Below are 15,514 nucleotides of genomic sequence, written 5' to 3' on the forward strand. Positions count from 1 at the left end.
CATGAGCAGGGCTACGACCTTATTGGCATCACGGAGACGTGGTGGGACGACTCCTATGACTGGAGTGTCAACATGGAGGGGTATAAGCTTTTTAGAAAGGACAGGAAGGGGAGACGAGGAGGGGGTGTTGCTCTCTACGTCAGCAACCGGCTGGAGTGCGTGGAGCTTCACCTGGAGTCGGAGGAGGAGCTGACAGAGAGCTTATGGGTTAAGATTAGAGGACGGGGACGGATAGGGGATGTTACGGTAGGAGTCTGTTACAGGCCACCTGGCCAGGAGGACAGAGCAGATGAGGCGCTTTATAGCCAGATAGGAGCAGCCTCGCGGTCACAAGCCCTGGTCCTCATGGGGGACTTCAACCACCCTGACATCTGTTGGAGAGACAATACGGCAGGGCACAGGCAGTCCAGGAGGTTCCTGGAATGCGTGGATGACAACTTCCTCCTGCAGGTGATAGAGGAGCCGACTAGGAGGGGTGCCATGCTTGACCTTGTGCTCACCAACAGGGAGGGACTGGTGGGCGATGTGAAACTTAAGGATAGCCTTGGCTGCAGTGACCACGACACAGTGGAGTTCAAGATCCATGGGGCAGCAAGGAAACCATTCAGCAAGCTCTGTACCCTAGACTTCAAGAAGGCGGACTTCGGCCTCTTGAAGCACCTGATGGGCAAAGTGCCGTGGGAGGTGGCCCTGGAGGGACAAGGGGCCCAGGAAAGTTGGTCCACATTCAAGGAGCACCTTCTCCAAGCTCAGCAGAGGTGCATCCCGACGAAGAACAAGTCGGGCAAAAAGACCAGGAGGCCGGCGTGGATGAGCAAGGAGCTCCTGGACCAACTGAAAATGAAGAGGCTAGCCTACAGAGGGTGGAAGCGGAGACAGATAGCCTGGGAGGAATACAGAGAAGCTGTACGAGTGACCAGGGATCAGGTGAGGAAGGCTAAAGCCCTGAAGGAATTGAATTTGGCAAGGGATATAAAAAGCAACAAGAAATGCTTCTATAGGTATGTAGGGGACAAAAGGAAGTCCAAAGAGAATGTAGGCCCCCTCCGGAAGGATACTGGTGCTCTGGTTACCCGGGACATAGAGAAGGCTGAGGTACTCAATGAATTTTTTGCCTCAGTCTTCAATGGTAAAGCCTCTTGTCTTACCACCCAAGCTGTGGAAAGAACTAGCAGGGACTGTGAGGATGAACCACCGCCCACTGTACTTGAAGACCAGGTTCGAGAACATCTGAGGAACTTGAAGGTGCACAAGTCCATGGGACCTGATGAGATCCATCCGCGGGTCCTGAAGGAACTGGCGGATGAAGTTGCCAAGCCACTGGCTATTGTATTCGAGAAGTCGTGGCGGTCTGGCGAGGTCCCCGATGACTGGAAGAGAGGGAACATAACCCCCATTTTTAAAAAGGGGAACAAGGAGGACCCGGGCAACTACAGACCGGTCAGCCTCACCTCTGTGCCTGGCAAGGTCATGGAGCAGATTCTCCTGGGAACCATGCTAAGGCACCTGGAGAGCAAGGAGGTGGTGGGTGACAGCCAACATGGCTTCACCAAAGGCAGATCGTGCCTGACCAACTTGGTGGCCTTTTACGATGGGGTGACAGCATCGGTGGACAAGGGTCGACCAATGGATGTCATCTACCTGGACTTGTGCAAAGCTTTTGACACTGTCCCGCACGACATTCTTCTCTCTAAACTAGAGAGGCATGGGTTTGATGGATGGACCACTCGGTGGATAAGGAATTGGCTCAATGGCCGCACTCAGAGAGTAGTGGTCAACGGCTCAATGTCCAAGTGGAGACCGGTCACAAGTGGCGTCCCTCAGGGGTCCGTGTTGGGCCCGGCCCTCTTCAACATCTTTGTCGGCGATGTGGACAGTGGCATGGAGTGCACCCTCAGCAAGTTCGCCGATGACACCAAGCTGTGTGGTGCCGTCGACACGCTGGAAGGGAGGGATGCCATCCAGAGGGACCTTGACAGGCTGGAGAGGTGGGCCCGTACCAACCTCATGAAGTTTAACCAGGCCAAATGCAAGGTCCTACATCTGGGTCGTGGCAATCCCAGGCATAAATACAGACTGGGTGGTGAATGGATCGAGAGCAGCCCTGAGGAGAAGGACTTGGGAGTACTGGTGGACGAGAAGCTCAATATGAGCCGGCAATGTGCTCTTGCGGCCCAGAAGGCCAACCGCGTCCTGGGCTGCATCAAGAGGAGCGTGGCCAGCAGGTCGAGGGAGGTGATTCTCCCCCTCTACTCTGCCCTCGTGAGACCTCACTTGGAGTACTGCGTCCAGTTCTGGAGTCCCCAACATAAGAAGGACATGGACCAGTTGGAGAGGGTCCAGAGGAGGGCCACGAAGATGATAAGAGGGCTGGAGCACCTTTCCTATGAGGACAGGCTGAAAGAGTTGGGGCTGTTCAGCCTGGAGAAGAGGAGGCTCCGGGGTGACCTTATAGCGGTCTTCCAGTACCTCAAGGGGGCCTACAGGAAAGATGGGGAGAGGCTGTTCAGGAGGGCCAGTTATGATAGGACAAGGGGTAATGGTTTTAAAATAGAGGGAGGTAGGTTCAGGTTGGATATTAGGAAAAAATTTTTTACTATGAGAGTGGTAGAACACTGGAACAGGTTGCCCAGAGAGGTGGTGGATGCTCCATCCCTGGAGACGTTCAAGGCCAGGTTGGACAAGGCCCTGAGCAACCTGATCTAGTAGGAGATATCCCTGTTCCTTGCAGGGGGGTTGGACTAGATGACCTTTGAAGGTCCCTTCCAGCCCTAACCATTCTATGATTCTATGATTCTAAGCATTCAGTAAATGTTTAGGCTGGGACTGATTTCCGTTGTAATTAATCATGATAGAATTCAGCTCTTTTGCTTGTTTGTTCTTCAAGACCTGAATGAGACTCTTAAGTGGATTAAAAGGCAGTTTCAAAACAAACATAAAGTTCAGTGGTTTAGCATCCCTCTCAGCTGACATGCTGAAAGAAAGTGTGAAAGGAGAATATTTTAACTGAACTCTTTCACTCTGATAGTCAATTTAGCTGAATGATGAATAAATGAAGTAGTTTAGCTCTGAAATACGTTCAGCTGGACTGATAATGTGGCACCTCCGGGAAATGAATAGAGACCAGCCCTAGTCTATGCATAATGTGAGTTAAATGAGCAGAAAATTTTCTGGGTGGAAATATAACACAGATCCTCTATAAACATATTAGAAAGTAGATTTTAGGCATACTTGAATGATTTATATTAGCAGGCACTATGGTATTTATTATCTGCAGAGCAAAGAGGACCTACTATCTGATGAGTTTGATTCACTACCTTCAATCTTCAGGCTCCCATACGCATCCTTTGGCTTTTGCCATGAGCTTGGTATTCAATCTATTCATGGACATCAAAGCGAAACTCAGTTGAAAGGAATGATTTTCACTGTGCATCATGTTGCGTATGTCTCCTTGCTTTCAGTGCAGAAGTGGGAATCTTGTCAGGCTCACTTCACATTCAGCAAACTTTTTACTGAACCTGAGCTGAGATCCGTGTTTTTAGCAAAATTAGAAGCCCAAAAGTTTTATATGTAATTGCACTGTAAACATTTCCTGTTGTTCAGGTAGAAGGTTCTCATGGGCGAGGGATTTTTTTTTGCCATAAAAAAGACAGAAAAATGTGACATGAAAAGCAAGTGATACTCAAGTCATTTATGACTAGGGGAAAGCAGAAACAGTAATATGGGACAGGTTAAGTTAAATTCAATAAAGAGTTGTAATTGGTAAATGAGGCATTTTGACAGGTTCATTTGAACCATTTTACCTTTTGTAATTGTTGAGCCGCATGACTGTATCTGGTATGCAGAGAGCTTAGACCTTAGTGACATGGAAGAGTTTAAAATCAGCTAATAAATAAATTATTATTATCCATAAATTGAGAGAAGGAATAAGGCAGTGAGTCATCCAACAAAAGACAGATGGAAACGTCTGTATCTGTTGGTTGAAGATACGAAGGGTCCCTGGTAAATTCAGATATGACTGAAGCTGACTGTGACATAGTAGGAAGGAATTTGTTCAGTGGGAGCTGAAATGGACTACAGAAAACTAAAGTGAATGGTAAATATGTAATTACTGAGTTCCTTTGATGATCTGCAGAGAAAGAAATTCTCTTCTAGACCTTTACACAGTGGAGGTTTTCATAGATAGCATATGACAATTAAAAGTGCAGTAACCAACTGAAAGTCATTGCCTTATGATGGACGTTCAGTGACCTGCTTACCAGTCATTCTGAAGTGGTGCTATATATGAGAAAACAACATTACACTTGTATTTGTTCATTAGAAGCCTCATCAGAAAGCCACGGGATTGAATGAGCCACAGAAGCTGCAATGCTCTGTCACTCCTCGAGGTGGTTGTTCAAAGACAGTTCCAAGGCAAGTTGCCATGGGAAGCTTCTGCTGTTTTTTTCTCTCTGATGTCTTTATTCTGTGTGTAAACAACAGACCCCAGCCTCTAGAGATATCAGTTCAGCATATTTGAAAAGCATAACAATCAAATTAGGTTGAAAATATACTGTTTCCATTCTTACAAGTCTGAGGGCAGCTCTCTGTGAGAAAGATTTTTATAACATTATGGGGAGCTGTTCAACTTAGTAAAGGAATTAAAAAAAATATATATAATTAGGATTGTCTGTTTCTCCCATAAGGTTAGGATGACCTTGACAAACACTGTCATAACAAACAATGAGTGCAAAGAAAAATTGGGATAAGGAAGTTTTAAGAATCACTCTATTTGATAATCCAAATTCCAGTGAATGCAATTGCTAAAGTCGATTTTAGCAGCTTACAGAACAATATTATAGGCATTGCACCAGTGGATTTGGGGGAATAAAAATGAAACTCTATATGAGATACTACTGAGATTTCGAAAAACAGTCAAGAAGGAGGTTATATAATACAAAGAGAACTAAATTTGGAAAAAATAAACAAACACAAAATACATATATCAGATAGATAAGCAGAGTTTGCTGTGAAGATTATAAAAAGTGAGGTAAGAGAAGGAATTACATAAAGAATAGGGCTGCTTAGAAAATCCTGTTACTAAATGAGTTTCACACCATGATGAACCAGCCCGTGTGAATTACTTCCACTTGAGGGAGAAGAAAAATAGATCTTATAACCATAGCGGCTTTGAGGCAACAGAAGACACTTAAAGACTAGCAGTATCATCCATAAGATAAAAACTTTACTTAAGTACATTTAATTAAAAGAACTCACCAAAACTCCATGATAGACCACTAGGAAGTTAATGCTGTTTTCCTTCTTATCCAGACAGTTTATTTAAAACATTCATCCTCTAACATAAAACAATTTTCTCAGAAGTAGACTCTTACGGAGTTGCCATCTCTATGTTGGTTTCATTGAACTGAATGGATCTGTCTCAGGAGTATATAATTCCCATGAATCAATGTCACAAAAGTCATACTTCAGTTTAATAATTGTGAATCAGCTTTTGGAAGGTATTCGAACTAATTCTGGCATATGCAGAGGAATACTTGGAAACGTTGAGCCAGACAGGGTTGATTTCTGACCTTTCTGAATGACGGTGGCAGGGCTCTGAAAAAGGATCAAGTCCTAAGGATTCATTACCTTGTTCAAATGCTAATTAAGCTACAGGGTAGCGAAACCAGGCCAGCTGACGAGCAATAACCTTAGGGCAATTAGGCTAATACCTGAACCTGCAAGTATCTTCCTCCTTCTTTATGAATTGAATTGTTAGTATTAGCAACCTTCATGCTTGAAAACATGTCTCCTGGCTCCATAAAGTCAAAGCAGTTGTCAAAGAATGGGGATCCCTGTGCAGTCTTGCCAGCCAACAATTTCGTATAACTGCGCCAAGAAAATAGCTCTTTAAAGATGGCTCAACTCTACAGCACTGTTTATATCTGCATCTTCAGCTGACCCTGAATGGTAAACCATAATGTAAGGCCCAGGTTTGACTAGCATTTGATGGTGAGTAGCACTCGTTGCCTTGGATTCATCTGAAGGACGTTGCAGAGCCAAGAGGCTTGTTTTCCCCTGCGCTGTTTTATTTCAGAGCGTGTCTCTCTGGATGCGCTCTTATTTCTCTTAGTTGTTATTAAAATCAAAAATCTGCTTTAGATTTGAATTAGAGAAATAGATTAGGAACAGAGAATAAATGAATCAATTTAATATTTGAATGAGATGACTTGATCAAAATTATTTATAATGTTTAAAAAAGAGAGAGGAGAGATATGATAATACCTTATTCTTTTATTAGGCTTTGGAATCACGTTAGCCTAATAATATACCCTGTGACTGACCCCTGAGATATGGAAACATCTTATAAGGATTTACTGATTTATTTGCGTAATGACTTGCAGGAAGCAAAAATTCTTGCAGTCGTTATGCAGAAATGGATCTGAGGCACCACTCAAGTAACCTGTCAGACTCGTACTTGTAGACTGTGGAAGAGAGAATTGAATCGAGATTTTGTGAACGCCAGACAAATAAGCTCAGGACCGGTGGGTTAAACTTAACTGCAGAACATGCCAGGTCAGGTATTTCATACTAAATTCCACCTTCAGTAGAAGTGAAATAGGAGTTAGCACTCTGTCATCAGGTGCCAAAACGTGGGAAAGAGCTCTGCCAAAGGACCAGGCATGGAGGGAAGCTTTAGACAAGTTTTAGTTGCACGTGCAGCGCTGCTTTGGAATACACATGTTTGTAAGCAAACAAAATATTAGATGGGAGACCATCTGAATCCAGAGGGGAATAATTTTTGTTTGTCATTCACAGGGTGCTTCGATTAACTTTTTTTTCTTCTTTTCTTTGTTTTTTCCTTATTTTTCATTTTCATGTCTCTCCACTTACTTTTTCTGGCCATGAAAAGATACAGAAGTGCCAAAATACCAGGAGGGAGACTGTTCTTCTGGTATTTATAGCTTGACTGAAAGCAGGAGTTAATGGAAATTTTGCTTTTAAAAAAATAAAAAGCTTACAAGAAGAAAGTCTATATAAAATGTTTTAAAGGCAAACAACTTTACTTAGAATTTGCAACTAATTATTTAGGATTTGAGTAACTGGATCCTATCAGGAGTTAGAGGCGGGGGCAGAGTAATCTGATTAGTGATACACATTTAGCAACAGTTTTTTTCATTTATAAAAAGTAAACGTTTCACAGATGGTATTCAGTATCAAAGTCTATTTGTCCTCACACAAAGTACTAAGCCTTCAGAAGGTCCATACCCAGTTAATAAAAATCTAATTATTGAATGAAAACAGAACATGAGATAAAGCACTTAAAACTGTGGCAGTTGGAAGGTTATCTCCATTAGATGCCAAGATAGCTAGTGTCTTTTGGATGCCTTGTAAGTAATGCGTTCTTTCATCCTTAGGATGGCAAGATCTTTGCAAAAAATGACTGAACTAAACTCCGAGATCTACAATAAATAAAAATACAAACAGTAAATAAAAATATTGATAATGATTTATTAATGAATAATAAATACAGCTGGCCACAGTAAGCTGTAGAAATTGATGTACCTGCTCAGGGTGAGGCCTGTGTAGTCCCATATGCTGTCTGTGCCAGAAGCCAGCATCAGCTGCTATAGGGGAACAAATAGGAGAGGCAGGATAAGTTGACCAACCTATAGGTCTCATCATGGGGATTTGGTAGCTGTAAATCTGTGTATTTATTTGAAGCACGAAGCTGAACAGCTGGTTCCATACTTTCAGTTCTGTCAATTGTAATTAATGACATATATAACCTGATTGTTGATATTAATGCCATTTCTAAGTATGTATATATCTATTTATGAGTCTTCAGTTTCTTACTGCTTTACAATAAGTATTACAGTAATTTTTATAGCTTTCTTTTAAATTTACTGATCTTGACAGATCAGTAGCCATTCTGCTTTTTAACTGTTCAAATGTATAGTACCTATGCATTTTGTTGGCAGTCTCCATGAATATCTTTCCTATCTGAAGTTTTGTTCAGGAGTGTTTGCCTAGTGAAAGTGAAAGTCCCATCATTATTTACAGTTCTACTTTGTGTAGCCTTCAAAACAAACGGTTTTTTGAAAGCCTCATTTAAAAATCTAGTAAAAAAATTGCTTGTAAAAGAGGCTTAAATTCATGTTCTAGTCAGTGTTTGAGAAGAATCCATGAGTCATTTCTGTAATAAATTTTATTCTGATACAAATTTTGTCTTTTGGGGCTCATATCCACAAACTTTTTGCTTGAAACAGCTTTATCTTTTTTATATAAGGAAAGTCAGATATAAAATTAACCCAGCCTGCTCCATTAAGTACATTCCTTAACTTTCAGTTGGATTCCAGTCCTGATATTCAGAGATACTTGGGAATCTAGTATTTGCTCAAAATTCAGCATCATTGTTTTAATACAGCAATTGGGAAAAAAAAAAAAAGTGAAAAGTCATTGCATTGATCTGGGAAGTCAGATCATTAAATACATGATTTTTTCTAAAAAATAGACATCTTTTATCCCTGTTTATTTCAGTTCCCGGGGAGAAGACAAAGATATTGAACACTACATAGACATTCACATGCTCATGTATATTACGCAAGCACAGAGGACGTGATGTAGGTACAAGGCGAAAACTGTTGCTATAACAAGTTGTCCCTAATGATTGCGTCCCAGCAGGATCCTACAGCGTAGGCAGAGCATTGGCATATCCTTATTCTGTGTCTCCAGCAGTGGGAGAACCAAACAGAGGGAGTGCTCTCCAGCTTCCCGTCTGCTTCTAGACAAGGCTTGACAAGTGCTGGAATTTCTCTGGCCGTCTCTTCTGGGCCAAATGGCACTTTCTTTATTGCGGGAAGGAACAAGCTGAAGGTGATGTGGGGGAAACTGGCAGGAGATGAGCAGCTGGTAAAAAGCAAGTGTTGTCAGTATCCGTAGGAAATAAAGCTGTTCGTGTTCCCAGGTCACAGAAGATTGGTATTGACATTCTCTATAGAAATACCTTTGTTATAATACACACTCTTGGTACTTTTTCAGCTGTAGTTTCTGTAGAAAAACCTATTTTTCCTTCATTTGTTTGCATCTTACAGGAGAAACAAATAGATGTTTTCTCTTTTGCCAGTTTGCCATTCACTGCATCAATGAATTAATTTATGTTACCCTCTGTTTTCTTTTTAGCATATTTTAAAGGTACGTTTCAGGGCTTTGGAATTCTTGTCACAGGATTGATTCCCAAAATTGGGATATATATGTTTTGAGTATGAAAAAATACGGACGGTTGAGTTGCACACTGTTAGCCCTATATTAGTAGGATATTTATTTTGTTTGGTTGCTTTCCGTACTAAAGTGGCTTTCAAGTTTACCCCTGGTTAGCAAAATACTCCTCATTTACATCATCCATCCTTCCCGAAAGATGATTATTATTTTCAGCTTCTGAGTAAGAAATCAGCAGCACTGAGTTGCTGGCTGGCAAGATCACAGAATTGTTATTTTCCATTCATTTGAGAAGGAGAAAAGACAGGGAAGTATAGAGATGCTTTTCAAGTTGCCTTACAAAAGAAGCGCAGTAACAAAAGCGATCTCAGCATCGTGGTATCACAGCTGCCAAAGAGAGCCCTCTGCTGCCACGAAGAAGTTTAACACAAGGATCTGCTGAGGCAAGAATTTCAGTCTGCTTGAATGCGAGTGTCAAATGTGTTTGGAGAACATTCTTCTTTCTTAGAAGATGAAAAAAACATGGCTCACCTAAAGCTGCTTTGAATTTACCTTGCCCCAGCACCATGTGGAAAAAAGAATGTGTGTGTGTGTGTATATATATATATATGTGAAATATATATGGCTTTCTCTAGGTGGAATAACACCACCTATTTAGTGTGATTACAAGATTGTTTTGATCATAGTTATTTTTAATCTCATACACTTGTAGTGATGCCTTTTACTGTTTTATTTCCCAGTGCAGATTCCTAATGGGGATAATTAATTTGCGTTCTGCAGAACCCGGGTGGTCAAACATGGTCATGCTGCTCTGCCGAGGCACTCCCCAACAGACAGCTCTGCATTCATAAGCCTGAGCTACCTCCCTTAGCAAAAGTCTATTATCTAATAATAGATTACTTTAAAATAGACTTCAAGTTTTAAAACTTCCGATGGAATGTAAGGGCTTCATGCCCAACACACTTGTGTTAGATGGCTGACTTTCTGTATCTCATCTCCTGCCTTTTTTTTTTTTTGTCCTGTGCATTGTTAATGGACAGTCTGATCTTGAAAATAGTTCATAATGCTTACATGCAGAGTCAGTTGTTGGTGAGCTGTATGCTCTTGATGCTTTAGCTTTTAATGGTGGAATCGGTTCTGACTGGTGAAGTTAAGTGGGAGAAATTACGAAAGGGATGGCAGCAGGATTGCTTTTAGTAGTAACTTTTTTTCAGTGGAATTCACAGAAGTCCTGATAGGGATTTTTTGTCATAGAAGGCTTTCAAGGAAGGAGTTAAATCTTCTTTTCTGTTTTACTGTTGGGACTATGTAAGTGGTAGACTGTCAAACGCATAAAGTTGGAAACTATAAGATTTCAACTGTGTGTTAAATATTACTTTAAAACCCATGTGTTCTTCATGCAGCCCAGGTTCTCTAAAGCAATGTTCCTTTTTGTTCCCTGAAACGTAAGCCATCTGGAGATGGAACACAAGTTAAGCTTGCCTTACAAAATGCCACTTTGTCCTTTTCCACTTCCTCTTTATGTCACAGCCACCAAAGTTCTGTGTCTGCCACTTCTTGTAACAGGAATGACACTAATTCTGTGACTTCTTGAGCAGGAGAATGGTCGTATCTATTCCTAATTTCAAGTGACTCTTCCATACAAGTGCAGACACAATGCTAAAAGCCATTGCAAATGCAAGAATAAATGGCACCAGCCAGACTGATCTTTACTGTTCGTTGCATATTTAAAAAAAAAAAAAAAGGTGGGGGAGAGGAAATAAGAAATGCTATTTTCTCTTTAAAAAACAACCAACCCCTAGATAATTGTATTCTCTGACAAAGCTACACTTAGGAAATTGGTCTATTTTTAAATATTCCCAGTGTACTGTGAGGGCTTTGTATCTGTGTAGATTTTGACCCAACAGGCAGAGTCAAATTCATCAAGTTCATCATAAGCACCCTGCATTCTGCAAAGATATCAAATAAAATTCTAGATTTCCTGATTAGCAAAGAATATCATACCCTCTGACCCCAGAAAAACAACATTTAGTTTCTTAGTAATGGGATCTCAGCGGGCCTTGCTTGTGACAAGAGTAAAAGTTATTTTCTCTCCCTGTTATGTTTCTTTAGCAAATGTTTTAAAAATTGCTTGAAGAACCTAAAAGGTCATTTGAAAGTCTTATTTTTATTGTCACTGCCTCCAAAATACATTCCATAACTCAGTTTAATGTGATCTGCAGCAGGCCAAGAGTTTTACAAGCCAAGATATTATGTCTAGTCCAGTTAGAGACACGACAGAGTTCAGTGAAGAGGGGAGAGTGAAGATCTAGTTTGAGAAATGTAATTTTGCAATGCCTATAAAACATGGAAGGAGAATACCTCTCTGCATTCAATTTTGATGACTGAATGTGTTTGTGGCCTTTCATAAGGTAAAGGAACCCTACCAAGTGCCTTATGAGGAAACAGACAAATGTCTGAGGACATCTGTTTAACAGCATGTCAAGACAAGGTTCACATATTTCCCAGAGTAGTCCCTGCTCCTGTAGATAACTCGACTTTCTCCTGACTTCATCGCCCACAAATCTCCATATTCTACAAGCCAGTGCAGAGAATAGTGGGGCAGGAACTTTTCCTTGTGTTACTACTGATACCGCATCCATCCGCTTTGTCTTCAGATGAGGAAATGTACTGTAAGTAATTTGCACATGTTAGATATAATTTTCGTATAAAGAGACCCTTTATCAGGCCACTTTCCTCTCCCTAAGTACAAAATACTTCAAAGTACAAGTAGATCATCTGTGTCAGACTGGCCTGTTGCATCGTAGGGGCAAGAATTCACTCATTTGAGTCTGGAATCTGATTGATTTGTTTAATTACAGCTGCGTATGTCTCAGCAATTTGTTAAGTATTATTCCTACTTGTTTTGCAGTGGCAGAAAAAGTACAAACCCGGGGTTGGCCTCCATTGTGTGAGTCATACAGCAAACCCAGAACAGGGCACTTGTCCTTGTCATGTGCTGCATACAGTATTTCTTTTTTTCAGTCATCTGAGGGTTATACACGAGATACTCAGACTAAGACTTTAGTATGTTTGGTAGGTAGGTATCTGGAAATTGACAGACAAATCTTGCTTATGTAAAGAAGACTTTTCTTCCTTGTTTTTCCATGAAGATGGTTTCTACCATGGTATTCGAACTCCTGATTATGACTTCCAAATATAAACCCCCTTTTTTTTTTTCTTCAGAGAGTCCTATATGTTATTGTAAATCCATTTGGCTTTTCCTAGTAAACTACTAATCCCATAACTCAGGCTGATGGAGGAATTTAGACAACTGTATTCTGCTTGGTGGAAGTTACAGAGGCACACATTTCCCTTTCAGTTGTTAGACAGAGTCTCAGTCCCAGTTGTTTGTGCAGTAGTAACTGTACTGACCTGAAAAAGGCTATTCCAGATTTACATTGTCATAAATAAGACCAGAATTTTGCTTATTCCGGTACATGGCCCGCATTAGCAGACCACCTCCTATTAAATGTTTACAAACAGGAATAACAATTGCTTGTTCCCTCACTCTTCCTGAAAAGAAAAATAGCTATGTTTTACAGTGGTTATTGTGCTCAGTTTGCAAATGTGAGTGATCCTGGTCTGAGAGAGTTGAGGATATGTTTGAGAACAGTCATGGATACGTTTGGTTTGACACTTCTGCAAAAGTGTCTAAAATGTGGAAACTCATTCTGCATTCAGTTACCTTCACTTTTGCCTTCAGTGGGGAGATGTCATGTCATCTAGACAGCTATCCTGTGAAAGTTCGATGTCCTGTACACATATTTTTTCTCTCATGATGGACAGTTTCCTTGGTTCAACAGTATAGCTGCTATGGATAATTCAAGTCCACAAAGGAGGAATACTTAGGGAGCAATGCCCAATCCTACTTTTGAGTCTGGTGACAGAGACCTTTGGCTGATCTCTGATAAGCTCTTCTAAAAATCAATTGTATTAGTCTATGTTAACATGAGTCTACTTTTTGATGGCCAAGCTAGCTATGGTCTGCGTTTGGCTGCATGTTATAGAGGATACAGAAAAAGATATGTTTAGGGGAGAGGCAGCACAGGCAGGTAAGCAGGTGAACTGCACAGGACAATCTTTGCTTTTAACGAGACTGCTGTATCTTTCTTGTGTTTGTTCTTTCACTCCTGATACAGTTAATTTTGATATAGAAATAAGCATTGCGTCATTCACTGAGAACTTAAGACTCTAAAGTATTTCGTAGCTTATGTCTAGAAATCAACATTTGTCACCATGGACATTTGGATATCAAATTTAAGAAGTATAAAAGGCTGCCAGTGATGAGGACTGACTCAAAATTCCATGTTGGGTATTCTGCACCATGGAGACCAGAGCATGTTTTGAAGTGTATTCCTGTTCTGGTGGTACTTTTTTAGTCTTTCTTAATCTTAGGTTTATCAGTTGCATTTAACCTTGTAATGCTTTAAGCTAAACATTGTTAAACTTGGAAGATGTTGATCAGTATCGTAGGAAAAAGTGGCTGTCATAACAGGCTGTCATGCAGACTCCTACTGGTGTTTATTAAGTATGCAGATACTGCAGAAAACAGAACAGGGCCTTGAAGAAAAGCTTTCAAGTAAGGGTTTGATAATGGAGGGACAGTTACACATGTGGCACTTCCAGCTCATTGATTAACCTCAGCAACTGGTGAAAGCGGTTTGACTATCAAAAATAGATCACATTCGTCCTACCTGCGTGGTATCAAATGTTTGACTACACCGTATTTTCCCTTTCTCTAATCCTGTTTTTTGTACCAAGCCATTCTCTCCTCTCACTCCCGCTAGACCCTTGAGTGTGACCACCCAGTTTCAGTTACATGCACTGAGTATCTTAATAAGTTAAAGGTCTTAATTATGCTAGATGATAGCGAGGCAAGAAGTCCTTAACGTCTGTCTGCAATTAGTTTCGCTAAGTTTCCTCTAGACTTGTTTATTTTGGGGCTCCAAATATATTTTGTTCAACATGAAGTCATTATTTATGTTTTGCATGCAGCTTAAACTTCTGAATGTGCGTTTTGTACTTGAGGAACATCAGTATGGAATAAATACCCACCTGTGTCTTGACCTAAAGCCTATTCACCTGAAAATTATGACATCAGAAAAACTAGGAGTGCACTAATGCTCAGTGTGTGCAGTCATGTAGTCACTTGTTTCTGAATAAAAAAGGCAATCACAAATTTTAAAAGATTTATGTTGGGGCTAATGTTCAGAACACTTCATAGAAAATTAAGAAACAAGATTTTGGCCTAGATTTATCATTTAAATTCAACTAAAACGCTGCAGACAATGCTGCATAGCAAAGAGGACACGAATGCAGCTAGGATGGGGGAACTTTACAGAAGAAAGGGGAGCATGTATGAAGACAACAGTTTTAATTATTTGAATCAACTCTAAAATAGTCACATTTTTAATCTTTTAACTTTTGGGGTTGTTTTTTTACACCTTTAAAGAGTCACGTAGGATTTAATAATGATAAATTCAATTGAGCCCTATAAAGATCCAAAAGCACTTTTAAAAAATCTTTATGAAACTATAAAATAATAGGGCAGATGATACTTTCTATGGACTGAAAGTCAACTGTTAAAATTTCAAAGAAAAAAAGAATCTTAACATGCTGTGATATTTTTCCTTCAAAGGCTAAGTGTCAATGACAAACATTTTTTTGCTGACTTTGGAGTTGCTGGGTACTTGATGCTCCCATGGATTTGGCATAGAGCATTACTCGGTATTTCTGAACTTGAGGCCCTGAGTACATAGCAACTTGTGATTTGACACAGCTTGCATGTTAACAGGGCTTTTTTCAGCTGAAAGGCTTGTGTAATTATCACTTCTAATTGTTTGCATTTTCTTTGTTTTTGTTTTTGGGTGTTTTTTTCCTCTGCTTTTGGAATTTATGACCATCCAGTGAGAAGGACACTAAAGAGCGGACTGACACCAGAAGAAGCCAAAGCACTGGGCCTCATCAGCACCTCTGAGATGCAGGTTTGACGTCCCAGAGGTGGCGACAAGAAGAGCCGTTCATCTGAAGCACACAGGCTGACAACCCTCTGGTCTGGCATTGACCTGCCAGCCTCCTCTGCTGCTCCCAACATCCCGTCCTCTGTTAGTTCGATTTTAATAAGCAACAAAAAGCAAAACCCCACAGCCAGGGCAGAAGAAGGGTGTGCCACAGCTCAGCCCAACGTCCGGACAGTAACTGAGGAAGCGTTTGAGTGCTTGTAGGTGAAAGCATATGGCTGCTGCTTCTCATGGTGTGGGTAGAAGGGGGCGTT

At 40.9% G+C, this 15,514-nt stretch overlaps 1 protein-coding gene across 6 annotated transcripts in view; it reads left to right on the forward strand.

Annotated features, from left to right (window-relative positions):
- Positions 1-15,230, forward strand: part of FHOD3 (formin homology 2 domain containing 3) — a 411,475-nt gene extending 396,245 nt beyond the window's left edge. For all 6 annotated transcript variants that reach the window (XM_086609099.1, XM_086609100.1, XM_086609102.1 and 3 more), the window contains one exon: positions 15,148-15,230. In XM_086609099.1, coding sequence (XP_086465225.1) covers positions 15,148-15,230 — 83 coding nt within the window. The remainder of the gene's footprint in view (positions 1-15,147) is intronic.
- Positions 15,231-15,514: the final 284 nt, after the last annotated feature.

The sequence above is a fragment of the Tauraco erythrolophus genome, chromosome 3 (assembly GCF_009769465.1).
Source record: "Tauraco erythrolophus isolate bTauEry1 chromosome 3, bTauEry1.pri, whole genome shotgun sequence".
NCBI lineage: Eukaryota > Metazoa > Chordata > Aves > Musophagiformes > Musophagidae > Tauraco > Tauraco erythrolophus.